This window comes from Toxoplasma gondii, chromosome IX (genome assembly GCF_000006565.2).
Source record: "Toxoplasma gondii ME49 chromosome IX, whole genome shotgun sequence".
Taxonomy (NCBI): Eukaryota; Apicomplexa; class Conoidasida; order Eucoccidiorida; family Sarcocystidae; genus Toxoplasma; species Toxoplasma gondii.
This window is the reverse complement of record NC_031477.1, coordinates 5,998,736-6,016,123: the sequence shown is the minus strand read 5'-3', so window position 1 is coordinate 6,016,123 and position 17,388 is coordinate 5,998,736. Positions and strand designations below refer to the sequence as shown.

General features: G+C 49.4%; 1 protein-coding gene across 1 annotated transcript in view; it reads left to right on the top strand.

Moving 5' to 3' along the window:
* TGME49_306338 (dynein gamma chain, flagellar outer arm, putative) overlaps positions 1 to 17,388 on the top strand; it is a gene marked incomplete at both ends in the record, with an annotated part of 49,113 nt that overhangs the window by 6,524 nt on the left and 25,201 nt on the right. Inside the window, 22 exons of the mRNA XM_018782479.1 lie at positions 84 to 359; positions 791 to 1,018; positions 1,460 to 1,654; positions 2,013 to 2,145; positions 2,926 to 3,278; positions 4,040 to 4,228; positions 5,046 to 5,235; positions 5,736 to 6,027; positions 6,277 to 6,454; positions 6,937 to 7,113; positions 7,518 to 7,667; positions 8,547 to 8,665; positions 9,218 to 9,375; positions 10,009 to 10,136; positions 10,930 to 11,193; positions 12,049 to 12,294; positions 13,103 to 13,315; positions 13,922 to 14,127; positions 14,499 to 14,760; positions 15,257 to 15,463; positions 16,113 to 16,312; positions 16,642 to 16,846. Coding sequence (XP_018636169.1) covers positions 84 to 359; positions 791 to 1,018; positions 1,460 to 1,654; positions 2,013 to 2,145; positions 2,926 to 3,278; positions 4,040 to 4,228; positions 5,046 to 5,235; positions 5,736 to 6,027; positions 6,277 to 6,454; positions 6,937 to 7,113; positions 7,518 to 7,667; positions 8,547 to 8,665; positions 9,218 to 9,375; positions 10,009 to 10,136; positions 10,930 to 11,193; positions 12,049 to 12,294; positions 13,103 to 13,315; positions 13,922 to 14,127; positions 14,499 to 14,760; positions 15,257 to 15,463; positions 16,113 to 16,312; positions 16,642 to 16,846 — 4,569 coding nt within the window. The remainder of the gene's footprint in view (positions 1 to 83; positions 360 to 790; positions 1,019 to 1,459; positions 1,655 to 2,012; positions 2,146 to 2,925; positions 3,279 to 4,039; positions 4,229 to 5,045; positions 5,236 to 5,735; positions 6,028 to 6,276; positions 6,455 to 6,936; positions 7,114 to 7,517; positions 7,668 to 8,546; positions 8,666 to 9,217; positions 9,376 to 10,008; positions 10,137 to 10,929; positions 11,194 to 12,048; positions 12,295 to 13,102; positions 13,316 to 13,921; positions 14,128 to 14,498; positions 14,761 to 15,256; positions 15,464 to 16,112; positions 16,313 to 16,641; positions 16,847 to 17,388) is intronic.

The following is a 17,388-nucleotide window of genomic DNA, read 5'->3' as shown; positions in this document are numbered from 1 at the left end:
TTCTGCGTTTCGTTTTCGTCTCCCGATTCGCTTCTTTTCTACGAACCGACTGCCTTTCCCTCCCGAGCGCCTCGAATTTTCAGGTCGCAGCGACGCTCGTGGAGTTCGAGCTGAGGTGGCATCAAGCCTGGAAGGAGTCGGTGCCTGCTTGCAAGGCAGGTCTGCAGGCGCCGCTTCTCGCCAGGCATGCATCCAGTGGACAGCTTTTCGTCAACTTCGACCCGGACCTCGTTCAGCTCCTGCGAGAAGCCAAGGCGCTAGATAGGCTCCGACTCGACCTTCCTGAAGACGCAAAAATCGTTCTCCTCAGAGAACGAAAACTGAAAAAATACTACGAAGACCTTACCTTCGTCCTCATGGTAACCTTTGGCCTAAGACGTATACATACATATACATATACATATATATATGGATATATGTATATCTATCTGTGTATGTATGTATGTACAAATGTGTATGTGTACATTTGTATATTTGTGTCTGTTCTTGAAGAGATATATGTGTGGCGAGGAGCGGCTCAACGATGAGAGAGGCGTACTTGTGGCGGTGTCTTTTTGAGTCTTCCGAAGTCGTCGTTTCTGAGTTTTTCCGGTTCTTTGAAGAGTTTCGGAGATCTCGGCGTGGACTTAGAACGACGCCTTCTCACTCTTTTCTCCTCGTTTCGACGACGGAACTCACGGCGTCACCGCACGCAGTCCCCGTCGTTCCCTCGTTCTCCTTCTCACCCGTCTTCTGCGTCTTCTGCGTCTTCTGCGTCTTCTGGTCGTTTCCGCTTCGTCTTCTTCTTCAGGAGTACCGGCGGATCGCCTCGATGGTTCGCCCAATCACCGCGGCCCTCGTGCAGCCTCACCTCGACAGCATGGAGCAGATTTTCCGCCCCGGCACCGCGACTCTGACGTGGACGTCGATGAACATCGACAGCTACTTGCAGAGCATCTACGCCGGTCTCGCGAAACTCGAGCAGCTCGTCACCACCATAAACGACATCGTTGAAAACCGCATCGACAGCAGTCTCTTGGTACCCTCCTCCACTCTGACGCCACTCCGCGGAGGAGATGGAAGAAACAGCGTCGCCAGCCTCGCTCCCTATCTTCCTCTGTGCAAAGACTGCGTCTCTGAGTCGCGACCGATGCGGAGGTCTCTAGACGTTTTCATGCTTCGGCGTTGCTCCTGTCTCTCTCTCCTTCTCTCGAGTCCACTCTCGACCTGCGTCTGCCAGTGGAGAACGTCCGCAAGTCACGTCTCTGGCTTTCGGAAAAAGCGCATGTGTGCTCTTGCAGAACTCGTTCACAGTCTCAAAGTGCGTATGTTTGTGTGCTCGTATGTTGGGTCTGCTTCCGAGAGCGTCTTCTTTTTCTTCAAGAGCCACTCTCTTCTCTCCTTCTCTCCCTCTCTCCTCCTCCGGCGGCGTTCCTGACCGTCTTCCGTCCTGCTGTCTCCTTTCCTGCGCCCTTCGCAGGCTCTGTCTCGCGTGCGGCTGGTGGATGTCCCGACACCGGGAGAGGCGCTCTCTCTGCAGAGTTTCGTCGAGCTTCAAGAAAACTACGTCAAGCAGGTCGCGACGCTCCTGAATCGCCGCTCGGCCGAGATCGAAGGCGCCGTCCACGACCTCCTTCGCGCGAGCCTCGGCTGCCTAGGGAGACGACACACGCCGGTAAGCCGCGAACGAAGTTCACATCTGCATGCAGCGCCGAACGTTGCCTTTTCTCGCTTCTTTTTCGAAAAGAGACAAGAAACCTCCCAGAGGCGGCGACAGGCGACTTGCGACGAAACCAGTGACCTGCAGGGAGAGAAGGAGAACAGCGGGAAAGGCGTCGAAAGCTTTCTGCTCTGCGAAGCGAGCGGTCGACGCCTCGGGGCCAGGTGGGGAAGAGCGAAGACGCAGGAGCGGGGGAGAAAAGAGAGAGACGAAGAAGACTCAGAGCTTAAAAAGCCTTGGGGGTAAGATCCTCAGCTCAAGCAGACGCCACAGAACTTCTGCTTTCCCTTATGCGGCTCTCACGCGTCTGCAGACCGCGTATGCAGAGGACATTGTCAAAGTCAAGGCACAGTACAAGTGGAATCTGTACACCGCTTTGTTGACGTCGACCAAGAACTCGCTTTTGTGCTTGAAAGAGAGACTTCAGGCTCGTCGAAACGGAGCAGGTACTTTCCCCCCCAAACCCTGCAAAGGTGCTCTTTTCTACCGCGGAGGCATCTACAAAACAGTCGACCAAGGAGGACCAAACATGTGATAACATGTCCACGTAAAAAAGACTCGCCTCAACCTCGAGCAGTCCTCGAGCAGTCCTCGAGCAAGTCTGGGCAGACCTGGGCCTACGCGCACTATGTGGAGATCTGCCTGCAGTTATCTGCATCCAACTGCACCTATACAGAGATACATGCATCTCAGTTCAAATCTCGACCTTTGCTTCTGTCTATCTACCTGCCCTTGATGGCTCCCTCATGCATGTGTCTGGAGTTGAACGCATATATATATATATATATTTATTTATATTTATATTTGCATACTTGTGAGCACGCTTCAGTCGGGGAGTGTGGAGCAACAACAGCCTAAGAGGATTCATCCTTATGGACGAACGCGATGCTTGCTCACAACGAAGTGCAGGCGACGTCGGGACAAGCATCCAAGAGCCATCGAAAACGGATGACCTATGTCGAACTCTCTCTACATCTTGAATCACTCTCTTCATCTGCATCCCTTTCAGTATACATATATATATATATATGTATATATATATATATATATCTGTACATGTGCATGTACACATGTTCATGTTTCCACCTACATAGATGGGGTAACTCTGTCTTTCCTCAGTGGTTTTATCGTATTGGTCTCTCTGCTACACCGCTCGAGACGCGTGGCGAAGTTTTTATTTCGCTTCTTCACTGGTTTCCCCCTTTACGTTTCCTCTTTTTTTTCAGAGCCCCCTGCTCCCTTTTTCGAAGTGGATCTTCAGCTGGACGGACAAGGCGTTCGTCTGCATCCTTCTTTGGAGGAGATCCAGAAAGCCGTCAACTCGTCTGCTCTCGCGATTCTCATGTGCTCTAAGAAAGTCAAGCCGTGGACCTTGTCGTTCTCTACTCCGCATTCAGACGCACAGTCTGCGGATGCGACTCTCGACGCCGGGGAACGAGAGGCTGGCGACGCAGGTCAAGGAGAGAGTTTCCACTCAAGAATTGCGCAGGACCGAGAAATTCTGAAAATTATTCTGCTCTTGACAGGCTCGATACAAAGCACGCGAGACGAAGTCACGGACTTCCTCGGAAAATTCGATGTACGAAACGTCCCTCCTGCAAACAAGGAAACGACTCTGAGAGGCGCGCCCGGGAGAGGGAGAGCAAGGAAAAAACGAAAGAAAGACTCAGCTTCTCACGCGTACCACAATTACGAGATCTCACAACCTACGTCCAAACACAGAAACATCCATGTACCCTGACCTCGTCCAGCCCACACACAGATATATGCATATATGCGTCAATACATATACATATATATATATATATATATTTATCTGGATGTACATTTGTATGCTTTTGTGTGCGTCTGTTTGTACTCGCGTATGCATGTGGATGTATTTGTATGTTTTATATGGATTTGTGCATCCATCTCTAGCGCTGATTTGCCTAACGAAGACATCGTCCATCTAGATTCTTTGTCTGTGTTTTTGAAGGAAAAACTGAGGATATGCGTCGCGCCCTCCGTCTCGAGGAGCAGGCTTGCTCCATGCCAAAGAGCGGCCTCCTTCGTCTCCTGTTTCGTTTCTTTTCCATATCGTGTTCCTTCGTTTTTGTGCATGCTGTCTCGTTTCCTATCACCGCTTTAGGTCCTTCTCTGTCTCGTCTATTTTTCGTATTTCTTTTATCTTCTTTTCTATCTCGGTTTAACCTCCTCTTCACTGTTTCGACTCTGTGTGTGTCGTTTTTCTTTCTTTTATCTTTCACCTCCTCCTTCGCCGCGTTCCTCCTTCTCTCCTCTTTCACTGCACTTTCGCGTTTTTCTCTCGCCGTCCTCTCTTTTGTACCTCCTTTTCTCCAGGACTTTGCCTGGTTGTGGACGGACTCAGCGCGCGATACGTACGCGGCCTTTGCTGCGCAGAAACCGTCTCTGGATGAATTCGAGAAAAAAATCCGATTCTTTGTCGACGTCGAGACGAAACTCCAAAACATGCAGACCACCACGGCAATCGGCGTCCTTCAGCTGAACTCTTCAGGTCTCATCAGCCAGGTAAAAAAGACAAAAGAAAACGCGAAGAGAGAAGTAAAAAAGACAAAAGAAAACGCGAAGAGAGAAGTAAAAAAGACAAAAGAAAACGCGAAGAGAGAAGGACGACACCCACAGCCTGTGTCGAGAAATGTGCAGCTGCGCGGAGAAGAGGTAACGTGATGGTCACACTCAGGGGAGAAAGAAACCTCTCATATACAAGCAGTTGTATTCCATGGAGAAGCTGACATATACACAAACATACACAAACACAAACCATTACACAGAAACACATACCCTTCCGTATACATACAGAGAAACGCATATACGCGACAGTGCCTAAATATATATATATATATATATATGTATATGCACATCTATCTATCTATATATCATCATATGCCTTACATGTATATGGATGCATACATACACATATATGTATATCTATGTGCAGATGTGTAAATGTATTTATATATATATATATGTATATATATATATATATATGTATATGGGAACATGCTTTATGTCTGTGCATCGGCATACAAGTCGAAGTATTTGTGCGCTGTTGAAAGAGCTTTTGCGCTTTTTTCACTCTGTTCGATGTGTAGCACACCCGTGGCGGGTCGTTTGGGGCATTTCTCTGCATTTCGAACACAGATTGTCTGCAGAGTTCAGAAGCTGCTTGCGTACACAGTGCTGCGAAAGACTGGGTGCGGCGGGGACCTCTGCCGATTTTCTTCTGTGAGTTCGCAAGTCGGCGCTGTTTGCGGCCTGAGCTGAAGGAGCGTCGCTCTCTGGACATGCAGAATTCTTTTTCTCCGACGCCCGTGTCTCTGTTCAGCTCACAGAGCTAGTGCGGGGGTGGAGTCTCCAGTTTCTGGACGAGCTCCATCAAAAGGCGCGGCAGAAACTCGAAACTTTGACAGAGCACATTCGACAAATGTCCAAGAGACTGAAGCGCACTGTTTCAGACATCGACGCTCTGCGCCATGTGATGGAGACGCTGAATTATATCCGAGAAAAAGAATCCGGTGAGTCAAACTGTAGCAACTCCACTCCTCCACTCATCGAGACAGAGCCTCAAGTCGCTCTACAGAGAAACATCTATATAAATATATACATATATATATATATATGTATACATGTTTGCAGTTGCACTTTGTCTGGGTTGTTTTTGAATCATTTTTTCTGTCTCTTTGTCTCTTTAGATGTTTTCAAGACCCGTGTATTTCGAGTTGTACGACCAGTGCGTGTTTGTCGTTTTTCGCTTTCCTGTTCACCATTTTTCCCTTCTTCGTTTCTTGCCCCTCCCTTCTTGCGTTCTTTCTCCGATCGTCTTCTCTTTCTCTCTTGTTCTCTTTTCTGCTCCTGTTTGTCTTTCGCGTTTGTTCTCCTTCTTGTTCCTCCTTCTTTTCGTTCCTCTTTCTCTCTGTCCTCCTCACTCCTTCGTCGGGAGGTCGCGGCAAAGGAGACAGCGGAAGAGAGCTCGTGGCGCGCATTCGCTTTCTCTCGCTGTGGCTTCTTTTCGCAGACGTCGAGTCCGAGTTCGGCCCGATCATCAGCATGTACAATTTACTCGATCGCTATCTTCCAAGCAACGTCACTCTGACAGACAAAGACGAACACGACCAGCGCCTCATGCTGCGGTCTTCCTGGCTGCGCCTCCTGGAGGACGCACAGACTTGCCAGGACAATTTGATCGGAATGCAAACCGAGTATAAGCGCGAGTTGATCGTCAACATCAACAGCTTCAAGGCCGATGTGAAACAGTTCCGCGACGACTTTGAAAAGAACGGGCCCGCTGCTCTCGGCATCGCTCCCCGGTAAAGCTAGAGTGAAAGTCAGCGAGGACGCGAAGAAGCAAAAGAATGACATAAACAAGAACAAGGAAGAGCGACATACAGAACGGAGAAGGGGAATGAGAAAGAGTGAAAGTCGGAGAACGGAAAGAAGAGGGAGAGAGACAGAAACGACTGTGCTTATGGACGCATCGCTTGAATGCGCCTTCACTGCAGGCATGTCGTCCTGCACCAAGAAGCCTCTGTTCTGTAAATAATTTTGTTCTTCGTCAGAGAGGCTGTGGAGAGAGTCCGCAGGTTCAAGGAAGAATGCGAGATGCGAACGAGAAAACAGGAAATCTACTACGCAGGCGAAGACCTCTTTGGGTTTCCTCACCAGTCATACCCTGAACTCGACCAGACAAAAAAAGAAATTTCTCACCTCACGCTGCTCTACGATCTCTACGTTCAGGTGCGCTTCTGCGCCAACTCGCGCGGCTCCGTCTATGGACCAAAAACCTCGAAACTGGAGCACACAGAAAAACCGATAGGGTCGACCACGGGAGTTCACATCTTCTCAGACATTCAAGTCGCTACCTGGCTAATCCGTCACAGAGCGATACTACATATACATGCTCATCTTCCTACAGATATGTACATACTATGGAGATAAATAAACGTACACATGCATATGTACTGTCCTCCTTATTTGCCGACGGATGCACCCCCAAATAAATATGTCGATATATATATATATATATATATATATATATATATATATATGTATATATGTATATGTATTATATATATATATATATACAAGTATATGTGTGTGAATGTGTATATGATTCGAAATTTTTGCAAATGTTTTTGGAGACTTTGTGTTTGCGTCATGTTGGGTGGAGCCTGAGAAAGGAGTTCATCTTTTCGAGGAACTGGGTTCGTCGTTCGCAGGTCATCGACACGATGAAAGAATGGAAGGAGATTCACTGGACAGATGCGCCCGGGTACATGCCGCTGCTGACGGAAAAAATTCAGTTTTTCTCCACATGCTGCAAGAAACTTCCCAAGCAGCTCAAGGACTCAGACGCCTACCTCGAACTCAAGAAAGAAATCGACGACTTCATCGAGGTGCGAACAGAGACGTTTTCGCATGCGGATACTCGGGCACTCAAAAACATATATATATATATATCTGCAGATGCACTTGCACGTAAATATATATGTATATATATCAACACAGAAGTATATTCATGAAGCCACTCTTGCATTTGCATATTCTCACATTCAGAAAGACATCTATATCTGTACACCGGCATACAAGTGTCTCTCTGTCTCTGCATGTAGATTCTGAAATGCTTCTCGCCACCATTCATATATATGTATATATATGCATATGTATACACAATAATACAGATAGAGATATATTTATGCATGTATCTGCAGTAACTTCTGAGCAAATGTCCATCGATACGAACGTATGCGGCCCTGTTGCATAGGGGACAGGTGACTCGTGTGTCTTTGATTTTTCGCAGATTCTGCCGCTTCTCGAGGAGTTGAGCAAAAAGTCCATCATGCCTCGGCACTGGAAACAAGTCGAAGAAATCACCGGAAAATCTTTCAATGTAGAAAATGAGATGCTCAGGCTGCAGACGCTGACCGACGCCGGCCTCCTTCAGTTCAAGGTACGAGCGCGCATGAAGATCTCCAGGTTTTAGCAGGTTTTGGGGACGACGTCGATTCTTTGGAGGACTTATTCTCGAAGTCGCGTTCAGTGTTTTTTCAGTTCCACGAACTCCTTTCGAGTTCACACGTTTTTGCTTGGGATTCGGTGCAGGAGCTCAGAGCTCTTTACTCGATCTGCTCTGACTTCATGACGGAATGTTTCGTCTTTCTCGTACACTCGGGGACGCCGAGGCAAGGCTCTCCCCTCACACTCTTCGTCGCCGTCTGCTCGTACAGGCAGTTCAGTCTTCGTGATGGGTCTTGGCTCACTTCTGAACTTTCTTGAGGCGTATCTACACGGTTCGCGCCGGACAGCTGTCTCGCTAGGGAGATCTGCCTCCATTTCTTCCGCTCGCTCTTTGCCGTTCCGTCAGTCGACGTCTCCACTCTCGTCGTTGAATTTTCCTTCCCAACTGACTCTGTCGGTCGGTCTCTCCAAGTCTCCATGGGCGTTCACCTGTGAATTTTGTCGATCGTCTTTACTCGATCTCTCACTCTCTCGCGCTCTTCACCTCTCTGTCTCTCTGTTTCTCGCTCTACCAGTCCGACTGTTTTCAGTCAGCCTTTTTTATCTCTGTACGTATGTTTTCGCCCAACTTTGTTTTTCTACATCGTCAGTCAAGAACTCCGCGTTTGTATGGGTTCTCTCTTTGTGCGCGGAGCTGCGAGTCTGTCTGCTGCTGTACAGCGTCGGTAGATCTCTACCGAGAAACGTCTTCCTCTGTGTGTGGACTTGCGACTCGCGTCTTTGCATTTCCTACTCGTTTTCCGAGTCTACTCTCCACTGATTCACGACATTTCTGTGCTCGACTCTCCCGCTTCTCCTCCGTCGCCTGCAGGACGACATTGTTGACATCTGCGACTCTGCCGACAAGCAGTTGATAATCGAAGAAAAACTCTCCGACATTGAACATGCGTGGAAGCAAACGAGCTTCGACTTCGGAACGTGGAAAACGAGGTTCGTCACAAAACGCGCAGCCAGTCTCCTCTCAACTCACACATGCGAGAAATGAGATCCAATACACGTCATGGCCCGCCACCGGGAGGCTCCCTGCACATCCCAGCGAAGGCTGCAGGTGCCTGCGAACCAGTGCTTGGAGACAAGCGGGAAGAGGAGAAATTCAAACTGTGCAGAAAGCGTTCACCTCTGACACATATGAGGTGAAGGAACACCGGAAAAACATATATATATATATATGTGTATACTTAGGTGAGAACGAGTATTTTTGTGCATCTATGCATGAGGCTGGGCAATGATGTCTGTGCGTATGCGCTCATCCGTCTAGGTAGGTGAAAGTCTAGAGGTGCAGAACGAGAGAGCTTCGTCCATGCGCTCAGTCCTGTCTTCACAGACGTAGAACTGTACCTAAACCTACCTACATCGGAATGCCAACCTGGCTCGGTACCTTTGTGTCCCTGCATTTCTCTGTATCTCTCGCTGTCTATGTACTCCGTGCGTATGTACCAATACTTTGGTGTATCAATACTTCTGTTGATACATCTCGTTCAGAGACTATCCATGCGTCCTGCAAGGAGGAAGAGTGGCGGAGATTCAAGAAGCTCTGGAAGAGTCTCAGATGTCTCTGAACACGATGAACGCCATGAGACATGTTGCACCCTTCAAAGAGAGAGTCGTCAACATGCTCACAACTTTGTCGGATGTTTCTGGTGAGGACGAGTCCTCCTCTTTCTCTTCAGTTTTTTTCGCGCTCAACGGATGCATGCCAGAACAGCGAAAACTGGAGAAAATGTCGCAGACACTCGCAGAAAGCAGAGAGGTCCCTAGGTCTCACCACATACACAGACACACGTATGCCAGCAAAAGAAATGTGCATCTCTATTCGGTCCGTTCCCCGTATTAAAGAAGAAAGGCTATAGGTTTCGTCTCTTCACAGAGAGGCTCGGGGAAGACTTCCTTGCCTTGGAAATCAAATCAAGTGTGAAGCTCGATTCAGGCGTCCTTTGTTCGCGCGTGCAGAGGTCTCGGCATGTCTTGACGAGCCACCGATGAGACTAAGAATCGAGGCGAATCCATGTGGATACAGAAGACTCTACCTGTACACACAGAGACGAATAGATTCCTCTCGTTCGCTTTCTTCTCTCTGAACTGTGACGAGTTTCTGCTTCCTCTGAGTCTCGTCTCTGCCCTGTCGCGTGCGTTTCCTTTTCTTTTGCTTCTTTTGGCCTCCTCCTTGAAGAACGCCGTAGAGTCTCGAGCGTCTTGTTGCGGTTCCCCACACGTTTCTCGTCTTCTCCCTCCTCAAGTGATGCGAAAGAGTCTCGACGCCTTCTGTCATGCAGACACAATCGACAGCTGGACGAAGGTGCAGGTGCTCTGGACTTCTCTTGAGCCTGTCTTCACTGGAGGAGACATTGCCAAGCAGATGCCGGCAGAGGCCAAGCGGTTCCACGGAATTGACAAAGACTGGGTAAAAGATGAACCGTCTGGTGACCGCACCTCAGGAGCGCATCGGAAAGGATGAAGAAGAAACCTCTTAGTTGGCCACCGAGTTTTCTGTGAAACACTGCGGCTCGCCACGAGCTGCGTTTTCTGCCCTCTGGAGGCCTTTCCAGCATTTTCCTTCTTTTCTCTAGGAAATACACGTGGAAAGAGAGGAATCAGCAAACGCAGAGAGAGGGAGAACACACGCAGTGGAGACGCTCGAATCGAGTTCCCCCAGAGAAAGAAGGCCTTGTCGTTTTCTTCTCGTCTTCCGTGCGCCTTGCTTCCAGTCTCGAGTTTTCCAGAGAGAGACACGGACATGATTCGCGACGCTGTCTGGTTGAGAGGAGCAGCTGTGTGCTGCTGAGACAGAGGAGGAGGTAGCAGCTCCTTCTGAGGTTACTCTGTGAAAAGCGTTTCCATGTCAGACTCCTCGTGGTTTTCAAATCAAGGAGGCGACCTGAAATGTGCGAAGCAGAGGAGCTCCGGTGTGTGTTTGTGTGAAGACTGCGCCCATCCGTCCTACATCTCCACTTCTTCGTTTCTGATTCTTTCCTCTCGGTTCCCTTTCAGAAAATGCCCTCTGTCTCTGTGTCTCTCTCTCCTCACAACACAGTCACTGCGAGAAAGGAAAAGCGTTTCAGGGACAAGAGATGTGTAGCCTCTCCGCCGCGCCTTCGGGAGCCGCCACTCGCCACAGAGTCTGTGTTCCGGTGCTCGTCGTTCACGCGTCAGTTGCTTGTCTCTTCGTTTGCACTGTCCCTCTTGCCTTCGCCTAGACGACCATCATGTCGAAGGCAGCGGAAACAGCGACCGTCGTCGAGTGCTGCCAGAATGAGCTCTTGAAGCAGCTTTTGCCGGTCCTGCACGGAGGCCTCGAGAGCTGTCAGAAGTCGCTCGAGTCCTACTTGGAGGGGAAGCGAAACAAGTTTCCTAGATTCTACTTCGTCTCTAATCCTGTTCTCCTCAAAATCCTCTCGCAGGGCTCCGACGCAGATTCGGTGCAGGAAGACTTTGAAAAACTGTTCGACGCCATCTCCCGTGTACGTTCGCACTTTCCGGTTCTGAGCTTTCTCCTCGGTGCTCGAAATCCAGGATAAGAACTCTCGTCTTCATCCTGGTTCTTGCTGGGGAAGTTTAGGGACGCGACAAACAAGTCCGCGCTGCATGTGCAAACGCACAGCCCTCTCCGGTTTCCTTCTCTCTGTGTCTCGCGCGACTTCGACATCTGCTTCTCTCTCTCTTCAAGTTCTCCTTCTGTTCAGGTTTACCCTCGTTTCGCAGCGCTTTCTATCTCTGCCGCGCGACCTCCTTTCTACCTAATGCTTTCCTCTGTCTCTTCTCTCTTTCCTTTCCTCTCTCTTTCTTCTCTCCCTCCCGCTTTGTCGCCTTTCTTCCCCTTTCTTCTGCTCTACGTCCGCTCCGCTCACGGTCGCTGAAGGCCGTTTCTTCAGCTTATCAGAGCCCACTTCTCTCTTTTCAAAACCGTCTCCTTTCCGTAGTCTTTGGCAACGTTCAGGCGAACACCACTGCGTAGAAAGTCCTCAACTCCTGTCTAGTCTCGAGGCGCGTTCTCCGTTTCGTCGTCGCCAGACAAAAGGTCTCTGGAGGCGAGATGAAAAACGCTGGTGCAGCGGGGGTTGTCTCAAGGACTGACAGTTCGAGCGTTTCCTGCCCTGACCTTCCGCGTACAAAGTCGCTCGTTAAAACTCTACTTGAGTTCCATCTCCTGTGCAGTGGTGCTCGTGAAAGACGACCTCGAACGCTCCGTTTGTGAACAAGGCTGCATTCGCGCTCGTCGGTTCAGGCTCGCGCGCGACGAGGACAGGAGAAACGGAGGCCCCAGGAACAGGGAGACGCGTGAGTCGCATGCTGCGCTGTTCTGTGCATATCTGCAGGTCGTGTTTGACAAAGAGGACCGAAAGAAAATCGTCAAGATCAAGACGGTTGCAGGGTCTGCGGAGGAAGTCGTGACTCTGTCGGCGCCTCTCAAAGTAGAGGGGAACATTGAAGACTGGCTGAAAGGCCTCGAAGTCCAAATGCAGAGGTCGATTCGCAGAGACTGCAAATACGCCGCACATGAAACCGCCCTTGTCGGCAGCCAGCTGTCGCTGAGAGATTTCTGCGATCGATACATTGCACAGGTGCACAAAAAACAAAGACTCAACTTCCAGAGAAATACACAGCCATTTCACATCTACATTCACAAGGTGTCTATACATAACTCCACAAAACTCTGCATGCATGAAAATACACACGTCTGTCAACGTATAAACATGAACCTTTGAATGCTATTCATAAAGATATCCACACTCATCTATACATACATATATATATATATATATACATATATGTATATATATATATATATATATGTATTTATAGGTATATGTATGTATAAACGTGCATTCATGGTTTGATGTACAACTCTGTATCGAAGGAGACAAAAAACGGGTCTACCTGGTCAGAATCTAAACGCGTACGCCAAGTTCATTTTCGTTCAAGTGTATTGATTTACGGAGGGATGCATAGAGAACGCAGAAACGCACGCAAATATGTCGATGCACATGTTGGGAGGCGGTTCTGGAACACAGTACTTTATTCTTACACTGAGCAGCTCATTGTCTCACCCCCAAACTTTGTGTGCTTCCCTCTTTTCTCTCTCCTTTCCTTTCCTTCTAGGTCTCTGCTGAGCTCCCTTTTTCTATGTCGTCTTTCTGTTTCTCGTGTCTTTTCTCCTCTCGTTCTCTATCTCCTCCGCTCTCTGCATTCTTCTCTTCTTCGCCCTCCCAATTTCGTTTGGTCCTCATTTTGTCTCGTTTTTGTCTCGTTTTTTTCTCGTTTTTTTCGCGTTTTTTCTGCTTTTTCCCATCACTTTCTGGGTTTCTCCTCTTTCGTTGTGTGTCTTCTTTTTCGGTGGTGAACAACGTTTCGGAAGCGTGCGTGTTCCAGGTGGCGTTGCTGGGCCTGCAAATGGTGTGGACGACGGACTGCCATGAGGCGCTTGAGAAGCTCTCGCGGGAACGCGATAAATCAATCATGAATGCGACAAACAAGAAGTTCGTCGCCATGATGACGGACTTAGTTGCTGCGTGTCTCTCCGATCTGGGCACCCAGCTCAACCGAACGAAATACGAGACGCTCGTCACCATTCACGTTCACCAGGTGCACAAGTCGGCGTTCTTCCTCGCCGAAAAAGAGCTATCTCTGCCTGTTCATATCAGATCTACATCTATCTATCTATCTATATATATATATATATATATTTGTATAATATTTGTGTCTGTATGTAGATAACTGTGTAGGTGTAGGGTGTAGGTAAGGAAGGAAAGAGTTACATGTATGTGTGTATTTGTGTAGGTGTGTGTATCCACCGAGATACATGTCTATCTGTGAAGTATATCTCTGAGTATATCTCTGAGTATATCTCTGAGTATATCTCTGAGTATATCTCTGAGTATATCTCTGAGTATATCTCTGAGTATATCTCTGAGTATATCTCTGAGTATATCTCTGAGTATATCTCTGAGTATATCTCTGAGTATATCTCTGAGTATATCTCTGAGTATATCTCTGAGTATATCTCTGAGTATATCTCTGAGTATATCTCTGAGTATATCTCTGAGTATATCTCTGTATCGATGTGTGAACTCCTGGCTGTCTGACGAGGAACGAGGCATCTCGACGTCGACTGTGCGTGGAGAGCTGAGGCGCTCACGTGGATTTGTCTTTTGGAGTTTTCTCTGTGCTCGCGCGTCTTTGCTTTTCCAGAGGGATGTGTTCGCAGACCTTTGGAAGAAGGTGAAGGAACATCGTCTGAGAGATTCAAGTGACTTCGAGTGGCTGAAGCAAACGCGACTGTACTGGAAAACTGACACGGACAATGCCCTCATTGCGATTGCAGATGTGGACTTTACGTACTCGTACGAATATCTCGGAGTCAAGGAGCGACTCGCCATCACGCCTCTCACCGACAGGCAAGAAAAGCAAGAGAAGCAAATTGAAAAGCCTTTGCCTTCCGTTCCCCTCTCCACGTTCCTGCCGCTTTCGCGAGAAGAGATGACCGCATGCAACGACGCATGGCCCTTCACGGAACCTCGAAGGACAGAGAACGCTGCCTACCACATGCTTCATAATCCATGCTTCTCCAACACTGTCGATTCCTCCCCCGTGTGTCGGTTTTCTTTTCTCTTTGCGCCTCTCGGTTCTCCGCCCTCGACGTCTGCGCGCTTCCTCGGTGGGTCTGCTTCTCTCCCTGTTTTTGCTTGGTCTCCTTTGCCTCGGAGTCCTTGGCCGCCGCGTTCATGGCGCGCTGCTTCTCCGGCCTGCGCTCCTTCCTGGGTTCCAGGTGTTACCTGACTTGCTCGCAAGCTCTGGGGATGTTCTACGGAGGCGCACCTGCAGGTCCCGCGGGGACGGGGAAGACGGAGACTGTGAAAGACATGGGCAGGACTCTAGGCGTCTTCGTCGTCGTGACGAACTGCTCTGATCAACACCGCTACAACGACATGGCCAAGATCTTCAAAGGCCTTTGCCAGAGCGGTCTCTGGGGATGCTTCGACGAATTCAACCGCATCGACCTCGAAGTGCTCTCCGTCGTCGCCATGCAGGTGACAAAAAGAACCGTGTGGCGTGAAGAAAGAGAAACGAGAACAGACAGAGAAACGAGAACAGACAGAGAAACGAGAACAGACAGAGAAACGAGAACAGAAAGAGAAACAAGAACAGAAAGAGAAACGAGAACAGAAAGAGAAACAAGAACAGACAGAGAAACGAGAACAGACAGAGAAACAAGAAGCAGGAGGGGTAAGAGCAGGAGGGAGAGAAGAAAAAGAGGCAAAGAGGGAAGAGAGCACACAGTGCAGAGGAAGGATAAGGAGCGCGGCAAGAAAACTTCATGAAAAGTGAGGAGAAAACGCGTTTTCAGACAAGCAAGAACAAACGGAAAGAACAGCAGCCCCGAAACCATGCCGGTGTTGACGGAGACGTCGGCAGTCACGCGGAGTCCTTCACTCCTTCTCGGAGACGCTGTTCGTCCTTTTTTCTCCTTTGTCTCCACTCGGGATTCGCCAGCAGCGTTTCATGTTTGGTGTTTCTTTCTTTTAGATTGAGTCCATCACAACTGCGAAGAAGCAAGGCCTGCGAACCTTCATGTTCCCCGGCGAGGCAGCACCCATTCGGCTTGTCCCTGCGACCGCGTACTTCATCACGATGAATCCGGGATACGCAGGGAGACAAGAACTTCCGGAGAACTTGAAGGTGCTCTTCCGAAGTGTCTCCATGATGGTTCCTGATCGCCAAATCATCATAAAAGTGAGGCGCGAAGGCAGTCGAAACGGGATGGAGAAAGCGATGCAGTTGGTTCTCGACTCGCAGGCTGAACTTGCACTTGAAAAATAATTTCTCTCGACGCTTCCACGAAAAAGAGGCAACGATTTTCTCAAAGCGTTCCTTCCCTGCAGTGCGACCGCACAAGTGAGACTGGATCGAACTGAACTCCAGACTGTGTGTGTGGATCGCGGTTCTGAAGTCATGCTCAAAATCGTGGAGAAAGAATCTAGGTACTCTACAGGCGTCTGTTTCGATTCGAGATAAGCAGGTGACTTGAAAAGAACCACTGGATTAGTTACCGGACGTCTTTGCTCCTTCTTCCCTGAAGCGAACCTTGAGGGTGCCGCATTCGACAGAGTCCACTCTTCTTAGAGTCATCTCCGCACAGTTCTTTCTTTCTCGTTCGTTTCCATGACCAGATTCCTGGCTTCTCCTAGTCCCTTTTCCGCGTCTCCCGTCTCTGTTTCTTCGATCCGCGTTCGCTCCTTGACGCTGTTGCTTCTGAGAGAGGCTTCCTTTGCCTCGAGCCTTCTCTCGAATTGACTTTGTCTCTCTTTCTCCAGATTCTCTCCGCGGGATTTGACCAAGTGTGTTCGCATGTCTCGACATGCCCTGCTGTGCTGCGCCCCAGGTAAAACTGGCGTCTGTCGGATACCTCGACATTGACAACTTGTCAAAGAAGTTCAAGGTCCTCTACGGCCTCTGCGAGGAACAGCTTTCCAAGCAGCGCCACTACGACTTCGGTCTAAGAAACATTCTCTCTGTGCTGCGAACGGCAGGCGCCACCAAGAGGACGGATCCCGACGCTGACGAAGAGATGTTGCTGATGCGGTAAGGAACAGAGCAGAGAGGGAAACGCGAACGAGAGAAGGGGAAGGAGGCGAAAGGCTGCAGCTCGTGAACTGCGAGACGCAGAAAAAAATTTTCGACCAGAGGCGCACATGCGTCATTCTGGCGGGTCTCTTGGCTGTCGCCACTCTCGCGTGGACTCCACTTTTTTCTCTTCCCTTCGCGCTTGCTCGTTTGGCCGGCTTTCTTCCGCGTCCAGTGAATCGATCTCCTCGAGTTCGGCAGACAACGCGTCTCCAGCCGCCTTTGCTTCGGCTCGGCTCACGATTCTGCTTTGCTCTGATGCTGACGCTTTTCTCGCTTCTCTCCAGCACCTTGAGGGACATGAACCTCTCAAAGCTGGTGGCGGACGACGTTCCATTGTTCCTCTCGCTTCTACGCGACATTTTCCCCAAGCAAGCGGACCCCCCAAAGAAGCTCTACAGCGAAGTCGAGAGTGCTGTCGTCGCGACGATCGCGAAAAACAAGCTTCTTCTCTCAGACGAGTTTCTCACCAAAGTCATGCAGCTCTACGAGGTACAGCAGTCGCGGCTTGAAGTTCTGCGCGTCTCTGTCTCACCGTTGACGTTCGCGTTAGCTGACCTGTGTCGCTTCATTTGAACATGCCTGTCTTTCTAGGAGAACCTGTTTCTGCGGGTCTGACTGCTTCGGAGCTTGACTCGTCTGCGGCTCCGAGTTGTGCCTTGCAGGACGGAACGGGGACGAGAGAAAGTGGGAGGAAGAGCAACGATGAAGAGAGAGGAAGAAAGAGAGGATGTGGAAAGAAAGACGAGAGAAAGAGCTTCTTCTGGAAAGGAGAGACTGCGGTCTGGACTCCTCGTGTAGATATGCGAGAACTGTTTTCCACCTGGTCGAATCGTTTTCTTCTCTTAGCATGCTGGTGCAACACCACACAGTTGCTTCATATACGCAACGCACGCGTGATACTTCCCCCTTGGAGTTTTTCCTTCTCCGTGACGGTCGAAGTTTCTTGCTTTCCTCTCGCAACGAGAAAACCACAAAAGAATCCCTGTGAAAGAAAGCCGGTCCTAGGAGGGCAGAAAGAAGAGGAGAAAGAT